The sequence below is a fragment of the Leptosomus discolor genome, unplaced genomic scaffold, assembly GCF_034619465.1.
Source record: "Leptosomus discolor isolate bLepDis1 unplaced genomic scaffold, bLepDis1.hap2 HAP2_SCAFFOLD_48, whole genome shotgun sequence".
Lineage (NCBI taxonomy): Eukaryota > Metazoa > Chordata > Aves > Leptosomiformes > Leptosomidae > Leptosomus > Leptosomus discolor.
In genome coordinates this window covers 469,042-477,437 of record NW_028237740.1, presented here as the reverse complement: position 1 = coordinate 477,437, position 8,396 = coordinate 469,042, and the positions used below count along the sequence as shown (strand labels likewise).

Below are 8,396 nucleotides of genomic sequence, written 5' to 3'. Positions count from 1 at the left end.
AAGAAGATGAAGGCTCTGTTGTTCCAGCTGTCCTTAGTGTTTCGAGACAACAAGCACTTGCACTGGTACTTGTTCTTTTCTGATCTGTGGCTCCTGTGAATGTTTCTCCAAGTTCTTGGTTTCCTGTCCGGGTGACTCTCCAGAGGACTGTAAAAATCAGTCTTCGTGGAGACTCTCTGTGCTGCGGAGCTGCCTGTATCGTTGTTGTCACCCAGCTGCCTACAAACGGCTCCCAACCCCAGACAGTGGGGCGGCATTTCTGATCTGCTGGAAGGGGGTGTCTCCATTTTTAATGTTGTTTCTTTCAGGGAGCACTGTGAGCGTGGCGGATCCTAAGCAGAAATACACTCGATTTGAACAAGTCGGGCAAGGGTAAGTCCCGTCACAGTTACTGCTACAAAATCACGGGCCAGGTATTTTGCTGGTGTGATATCAAGCGTGAAGTCGGGCAAGCTCCAAACATGTTCAGACCCTGGGCTTAGATTCTCCTGTCTCTCAGTACTGATCAGAATTGGTGCCTGTGGTCAGAAGGCGTCGTCAAAGAGCACTTGATGCTGGCAACGTCTTGTCTGCAGCGAGGGGCAGGACCTGGAAGATCTACTGTCCCTCAAGTTTGTAGCACCCGTTTGCTTGTTTTCTTAGGGGAAATCATTTTTGTGTGTCTCAAAATAATACGGCCACGCTAAAGAAAGGAGAAAAATCTTTATTGCCTGAAAGAGCAACTTAGAACCTGATAGCTGTCAGGTAAATAACACTTCTCAAGAACATTTCTTTCCACTCTTTTGCTTTAAAAAAGTATTTAGTGATCAGGATTATATCTTTTCTGGCAGAGGTAGTGAAAACCAACCATTCAGTAATACATGCAGTGTCAATGCACTGTCCTTTCCTCAGATGGCTGGCACGTGTGTTCAGGGCTCTCAGAGTGACTGCATGGTGTTGCCGGAGTTTTGCAGATAGATCCAAAGAAGAGGTCTAAGAAGGCACAGCTAGACTGGGCGTGTGTTACATTCTCTGGAAAAAAACCACACACACCCCCCCTGCAAGAAAAAAAAAAAAAAAAAAGAAAAAGGAAAAAACTAAACCTCAACAGAGCAAAACTGGAGAAAAGGGGAAAAGAATGAAATCTATTATTTTCCAGTCTCTGTAGGCACCCTGCCCTTCAGTTTTGGACTGAAAGAATTTAGTATGAACTCTGGAGATTTGCACCAGCCCTTTTTCTTCCTCTTGGACCTAAGTTTTCACTTGGATAGCCTGCATGGCAGGGGGCTTCTGGGCTGCTGCGCTGTGCGCTGCTGGCTGAAGGAGTGGAGGAACCAAGGTGTTTTAGAAACACTACAGGCAGCAGAGAGCTCCTGTCAGGGCTTTCACTTCCAGGGTCTAAACCATTTCTCATGTCTCTGCTGCTCTTTTGTTTCTAGGGCGTCTGGAACTGTCTATACAGCACTCGACATCACCACAGGACAAGAGGTGGGTGTCAGCAGCCCCAGCAGATTTGGCAGGGGTTCAGCGCTTTCCCCCCTGGTGCGAACAGCGGATGGGCTTTCGGATCGCCAGGAGATCTTTACTGCAAAGACTTCCACATGGCTGGGGGCTTGTGGCTGGGGGTGGGGGCAGTGTCCGAACACTGGGCTCCCCCCTGGGCTGCACAATCACTGACGGACACCCACCCCTCATCCTGCCCAGCCGCACGCCCGACGTGCAGCCCCCCAGTGATGTCTCCCCACCCACGCACCATTCCGTGCCCCCCCAGCCGTATGCCCCCCAAGACCCCAACTACGCACCCCTCCATTTCCATTTACCCCCTCAGACGTGCCCCCCCATGCCCCTCACCCACTTTGGGCCGAGCTCTCCTGTGCTCCCCAGCCATGTCCCCCCACCCAGCCATGCCCCCCCCCCCCATTTTGGGCGATGCCCCCTGAGCCCCTCCAGCCATGCCCCTGCACCCCTGCTGGCCCCTCCCCCCGTGCTTTGCCCGCACCCCCGGGCTCCGCTCCCCTGCCCGCGCGCCCCCGACCCGGCCGTGGCCCCGCCCCCCGCCCCTCCCCATTGGCTCCCGCCGCGCCGCTCCCCTGGTAGTTTTCGAATATAAATAGGGGCGGCCGCGGGCGCGCGCCCCCCCCCCCTCGCGCACCGGACGGCGGAGCATCGGCGCGGCCCCGCTCCGCTCCGCCGGGGCCGGGAACGGTCGCTCCAACGGGTGTCATTAACGCCTCCCTTCCTTTCCTGCACTCGCCATGGCGGCGCAGGGCGGCCCCGGTGGCCGTGGGCTAGCCGGAGTGGCCAGGAGGCGAGCGGGCATGTCGCCGGTCACCCCGCTGACGCTGGATATGGACAAGCTGGTGGGACTGGGAAGGTGAGTGGAGACGGGGGGGCTGCCCCGCACCGCACCGCACCCCCCTCCCCGCCACGCGTGAATGCTGCCGGCTCAGGGCAGTGCTGAGCGCGGAGGGGGGGGACACACCACACCGCCCCACCCGAGGGGGGCACCCCGAGGGGTACCGGTGGGTCCCCACGGGCTGATCGCCGCCCCCGCCCTGCCCGCAGCCACTGGGACACCCCGAAGCGGCGAGTGGCGGGGCTGTCCTTGCAGAGGCGCCGGGCCAGCCCGTGCCGGGGGTCGGCAGCCTTGGGCTCCCCCCGCAGCTCCGTCTCCTCCGAGTCCTCGGACGCGGGTGAGCGATGGGTGCTGTTGCCACACCCGCCCCTGCCCCGACCCCCCTCCTCCCCGGGGCTGGGGGTGTGCAGGGGGAGCTGTGCCGAGGGGGTGGGCGTTGGGCAGGGGGTCACTGCATGCAGGGGTGGGGTTTGAGGGTAGGGAAGGGTCTTTCTGGGGGTGCACGTGGGAGCCGGGTCCCCCGCTCTGTCTCAGCTCCTGGTCATGCTCTGAGTCAAACTGGGATTTTAAACGGGGATTTCCTCCCCAGCGCTTCCTTCTCCGTGCTGGATGATGGGTGGGAGCCCCCCCACCCGCCCAGGTTTGCACCCCGGTGGGGGGCTTGGCGGTGGACCACCCCAGTGGGGGTCCCTGGGCAGGGTGATGTGGGACATGTTGGCCAGGATGGGTGGTTCCAGGGTCGTCCCTTTGCTATGCTGGGGGACGGGGGAAGCTTTGGGTGAGGGTCCCGCCTGAGCACACAGCAGATCCCACCCTGTGGCCCCCTTCCCAGCGCTAGAAGGGAACACAGCTGGGGGGGGGGGGGGCTCCCCTGCACCCTGCCAGCGCCCCACAGGAGCAGGGGGGGACCTGTGCTGGAGCAGGGTCCCGGGGGCACGGCGTGCCTCCCACCCGCCTCCCCCGGTGCTATCCCTGCCCCTTGTTCCCGCAGGAGTGGGGCTGGACTCCCCCACGCAGGAGGACCCCGCGGCACTGGAGGAAGTGTGAGTGTCCCTCGCCCCGCGTCCCCCCACTCCGGGAGGTCTCCACCCTTGCCCACTGTGTCCCCCCGCTCACCCTCCCCGGGCTGCCTGCAGTGCCCACGCTCGGCCTGTCCCAGCCTTGCTGGGGGGCTGTGCTTCCAGCTGTGCCCTCCACCCCAAAATTGATTTTTGGTGGGGGGTGGTGTGAGAAACCACCTCTAGTGGGGGTGTCAGTGCTGGTGCGCGGCCCAGCCCTGCTGCAGGCAGGGGTCTGGCAGCGGGTGCAGGCAGGAAGCCTCTGCGGTGCTGCCGTGCCAAGTCCTCCTCTGTCAGGGACGGCCGGCAGACGGCTCGCTGCCTCACCACGCAGTGGGGTGAGGGTGCTGAGCACCTCCCTGGGCTCCCAGCACCCCCGCCTCAGCCTCCTTGGGGTGCTGCTGCCCAGGCCTCGCAGATTTGGGGTGCAGGGATCAGCTGAGAGCCGAGCTCTGCGGGGCTGAGGGGCTCTGGGTGCCACGCCGGTGGCTTCGCCCACTCCCGGGGCCGTTGGCAGAGCCCCTCTCTGGCAGATGTCAGGTGACTGAGTAACTGGGGGCAGATGGTGATGCTGGGGCAGCCTTGGGGCTGGGTGGGCTGGGCTGCAGGGGACACGTCAGTGCCCCCTTCGTCCTGTCGCAGTGTGCAGCTGCATGGCCATATGGCCGACGGCCAGCATCCCCAGCATCCCCGCTGCCGGATTTACATACAGGTGGAGAGCGGGCGCCACTGCCACCAGCTACATCTGGGCCCCGAGCGGGGTCAGCGGGGTGCCCTTAACCACCCCAGGGTGCTGCTTAACCCCCCAGCCCAGATTGGGGTCCCCCCGTCTGAAACCAGTGATTTCCAGATGGGGTTTTAACCCTTTGTGGGGCTGAAAGCCGCTCAGCTGTTCTCCCCTTGGGGGGGCTGATGACCCCTGCGTGGGGTGGGGGCCTTGTAAGGGCTGCGGCTGCCCATCCCCGGGGCTTCTGGGCTGCTCAGGCTGGGGCACGGGGTGCCATCCCCCCTAACCCTGGCTCCTCTCTTCCCGCAGCTTCGAGACAGCGATCCTAGAATCCAGGAGAGCTCTCAAAGAGTAAGTGAAGGGGCTCTGTCCCGGTGCCCAGACCCGAAAGCCAGGCTGTCTGTCTGCCCTTCCCTGGGGTTTGGATCAAGCTGTCGGTGTTGCTCAGTGGCTGGAGGAATTGCTGCCCTGGGGTCCTGTCCGGGGAGGTCTCACCCCACTGTGGGGACCCAGGGGACAAGGGGGTCCATGCCAGCTTCAGGGCAGGGGGGGGTGGGACGCTGCTGGTCCAGGGCATCTTCTCACTCATTCAATCCTTTTCTTTTTGCAGCAATAAGCTCCTTATCCGGAGGATCCACTCACTGCCGGTAAGTCCTGGGGGCTCTGCAGGGCTGAGCTGAGGGCAGCTGGATCCAGCTGTGCCCCTGGCTGAGCTGGGAGGAGGAGGAGGAGAAGGAGGAGGATGGAGCTGGGGAGCGCAGGGGCTGTGCAGCACCTCTCACCCCTCCCAACCCGCCCTGCAGCCACAGCTCCTGGGGGCCAGCCCGGTCCTGAAGAACATCTCCCACTGCCGGGAGTTCAACAGCCACGGGGCCAGGGAGCAGAGGGGCCCAAGGAAGCCCGAGGACAAGGTGAGGGGGGACAGCAAGGCTGGGGAGAGGGAGGCAGGACCGGGGAAGGGGCAGGGGGATGCCATGCCCACCCCCCCCTCCTCCCCCACTGCTGCAGGAGGGGTTTGTCTTCAAGAAGCTGCAGAGGCCAAGTCAGCACAGCCGGCTGCCCGCCGGCGATGGGGCTGCGGGGAGGGACCCCCTCAGCCAGAGACTCGGCTCTGCACCCGGCCTGCTGGTGAGAGGGGCTGGGGGCGCTGAGAGGGGGGCACCGGGGGTGGGTGGTCCTGCTGCAGGGGCTGCTGAGCCGGGACCTGCTGCTCCAGCCACCCTGTTTGCACTGGAGACCTGTGGGTGTGGGAGCTGGGGGGATTGGGGTCACTGTGTCTGCAAACAGGGCTGGTGTGGGGCTGGCCCCACTCCTGAGCCATGGGCTGTGTCGTGTCCCCTCCCCAGTTCGACACCCCCGAGAAGGAAAACGTCGCCCAGGGCGAGAGCCCCGTCATCCTGCGCCGGTGCTCCTTGACCTCCTCCATGTCTGAAGAGGAAGATGATGGCTTCGTGGAGATCCTGGATGAGGAGGAGATGAAAGTAGGGAGGGCTCCTCCATCTGCGCAGCTGGATGGACCCTGGGCAGGGGCTCCGTCCCTGCCCAGGGGGGTGCGAAGCAGCAGTGGGACTCGTTCCCTTCATGCTCTCCTCTGTCTCTCCCCTGTGGCCCCCCCAGGTGCCCCCCCAGAAGAGCGATACCGACGGGCCACAGGGGATGGAGAACCTACTGACTGCGCCCCTGGTGAGGAAGGAGGAGGCTGAGCCGGTACGTTGGGTGTCTCGGGGGGTGGATGGGGCCCCAGGCTCCCCCTTCCTGGGGTCTCCAGGGTGGGGTCTGGGGGTGAGGGTCACTGGTTGGCGAACAGCACACACCCCCCAGGGCTTTGGGCTTGTCCTGGGTGGTGTGCAGCCACTAGAGAGGGACCCTTTTGCCTTTGTTCTCGTGGTGCTGGGGCGGGGGGTGTATGTGGGGGGAAAGCCGGACCCTTGGGCAGCGACACAGGCTCTCTCCCCACACAGTGTCCGGTGAAGCGCGGCAAGTGCCGGCAGCTCTTCTGCTCGCCCTCGATGCCCAGCAGCGTCACCAGGCCCATCCTGAAGCGGATAGACCGACCCCAGGACCGGGACACCCCCGTCAAGACCAAGCGACGGAGGAGCGTGGCCGGTAGCCCTGGCGAGGAGGCGGCAGCGGCGGAGCCGGTGGGTGATGGGGAATCCTCGGGGTGAGGCGTCCTTGCCCATCCCGGGTGGGACTGCCCGGTGCCACGGCTCTGCCGGCGCCCTCGCTAACACCGAGGGGGGTGTCTCTGGTTCATGTCCCCGCAGAAAGCGCGGCTGTTGTGCTCCAGGTCCTTCTGCCACGAGGAGATGGAGAACCTGCTGGCCAACGACCACCGGGAGCTCATCGGGGACTTCTCCAAGGTAGGGCTGCTGGGGGTGCTGCAGGCTTGGGGGTGCCGCCTGCCCCCCTCTCCTGAAACAAAGGGGGACCATCAGTGGAGCCCTGCGCTGGTGCCAGAGCCCCAATACAGCTGGTGGCCCTTGTTTGGGACCAAGGGGACTTGGGGCTGAGACTTTCCAGCCTGAAGAGCCTGACCCGCTGCTCTTCCAGTGCCGCAGCGCCGTCCCTCTTGGGAGGGAGCAAACCTCGCAGGTGGGGGGTCTTCTGGGCTGGGGGGAGCGGGTGGCAGCCAGGACGTCTACCCAGGGACAGATCCTGACCCAGCACCCGCCTCTCCTCCAGCCTTACCTTCTGCAGACGGTAGAGGGGAAGCACCCAGACCTGAAGTACATTTCTCCCGAAATGGTAAGGGAGCAGTGACCTCTTCCCCAAAAAAAACACCCCCACAGGGCTGCCTCCCTGCTCCACACCCCTCCCCCCCCCCCCCCCCCCGCCCCCCCCGGTGATGGGCTCCCCCCACAGATGGTGGCAGTGCTGACGGGGCAGTTCAGCAGCCTCATCGAGAGCTGCGTGATCGTGGACTGCAGGTACCCCTACGAGTACGAGGGAGGCCACATCAAGGTCAGAACCGCCGCTGCGCCCCTCGGGGCTGGGGACAGGGTGGTCATGGGTGGGGGAGACACAAACCTGTCAAACCTCAGAGGGGCTGATGGCCCCCCCCAAAAGGTGTTGAACCCCCTGGAGGGGTTGAGAGCCTCCCCAAAGGTGCTGAGCACCCCCGGAGGTGCTGAGCCCCAGCTGGAAGGAGGAGGGGGGTGAAGGCATTCCCAACAGATGGGGCAGAAGGGGGGCAGGGTATGGAGGGCCACCCCCCCCCCCCCCCCCCGAGATGAAATGGGAGGATGGGGGGGCTGAAAGGGGCCCCTCTCCCTCGCCAGGGCGCTGTCAACCTGCCGCTGGCACAGGACGTGGAGGAGTTCCTGCTGAAGAAGCCCATCGTGCCTTTCAACGCCAGCAAGAGGGTGATCGTCATCTTCCACTGCGAGTTCTCCTCCGAGAGGGGGCCCAGGATGTGAGTTTGGGGGTTTGGGGGGGGGTGGGGTGGGCGCTGGGTTCTGCCGGACCCCCTGGACATGGCAGGATCCTATCTGGATGCCAATCCTGTCCCCTGTTCCGCAGGTGCCGGTTCATCAGGGAGAAGGACCGAGCCTGTAACGAGTACCCCCACCTCCACTACCCCGAGCTCTATGTCCTGAAGGGGGGGTACCGGGAGTTCTTCCCCCAGTACCAGGTAAGCCCCCCCTACCTTTCACCCCCTGTGTGGGCGGGGGGGCGGTCCCTGGCAGGAGGGTGAGAGTGCTGGGTGGGGGGAAAACACCCTCTCCGCTCCCCAAAACCCTGCCCTGTGAGGGGAAAGGGTCTGGCTCTGAGCATCCTCCCTGAGGGTGGTACCTCCAGGGGAAGGGGGTTGTGCTGGGGGTCCTGGGGGGTGCTGGGTTTGCCCCAGGGGGTGGGGAGGGGGGCCTGCAGGTGCTGACAGAGCTGTGGGTGCCCAGATGCACTGCGAGCCCCAGGACTACCGGCCGATGGACCACGAGGACTTCAAGGAGGACCTGCGCAAGTTCCACCAGAAGAGCCGCAGCGGGGCGGGCGAGCGCAGCAAGCGGGAGCTCTACAGCCGCCTCAAGAACTTCTGAGGGACCCCCGCAGCCCCCTGCCCACCCCCTACCCGGGGCTGCCGGTGTTCACCATCGCCCAGCCCAAAACCTGGTCACCACCCCGCCCCCCCCCCCCCCCCCAGCCCTCCCAGCTCTGTGCTGGGTGCCCTGCCCAGCATCGCCCCCCTCAGCAGCGCGGGGCAGGGGGCCATGGTTGTGGGGTTTTACCCCTTTTTTACCCTAAAAGGTGTTTAGGTTTTACCCCAAATGGTGGC

At 64.1% G+C, this 8,396-nt stretch overlaps 1 protein-coding gene across 1 annotated transcript; it reads left to right on the top strand.

Annotated features, from left to right (window-relative positions):
* Window positions 1-2,234: 2,234 nt before the first annotated feature.
* LOC147413135 (M-phase inducer phosphatase 2-like) lies at window positions 2,235-8,160 on the top strand. The gene is made up of 16 exons (XM_086480604.1): window positions 2,235-2,353; window positions 2,545-2,672; window positions 3,327-3,378; window positions 4,430-4,471; window positions 4,731-4,767; window positions 4,924-5,031; window positions 5,129-5,248; window positions 5,467-5,601; window positions 5,753-5,827; window positions 6,082-6,261; window positions 6,388-6,483; window positions 6,806-6,868; window positions 6,986-7,084; window positions 7,402-7,535; window positions 7,643-7,754; window positions 8,020-8,160. Exons 1-16 carry the CDS (start codon window positions 2,235-2,237, stop codon window positions 8,158-8,160), a joined length of 1,641 nt encoding a protein of 546 aa, XP_086336730.1.
* Window positions 8,161-8,396: the final 236 nt, after the last annotated feature.

Coding starts and splice junctions, on each gene's coding strand:
- LOC147413135 (XM_086480604.1), top strand. CDS start 2,235: ATGGCGGCGCAGGGCGGCCCCGGTGGCCGTGGGCTAGCCGGAGTGGCC. Junction 5,032..5,128: donor CAAGGAAGCCCGAGGACAAG/GTGAGGGGGGAC, acceptor CCACTGCTGCAG/GAGGGGTTTGTCTTCAAGAA. Junction 7,085..7,401: donor ACGAGGGAGGCCACATCAAG/GTCAGAACCGCC, acceptor CTCCCTCGCCAG/GGCGCTGTCAACCTGCCGCT.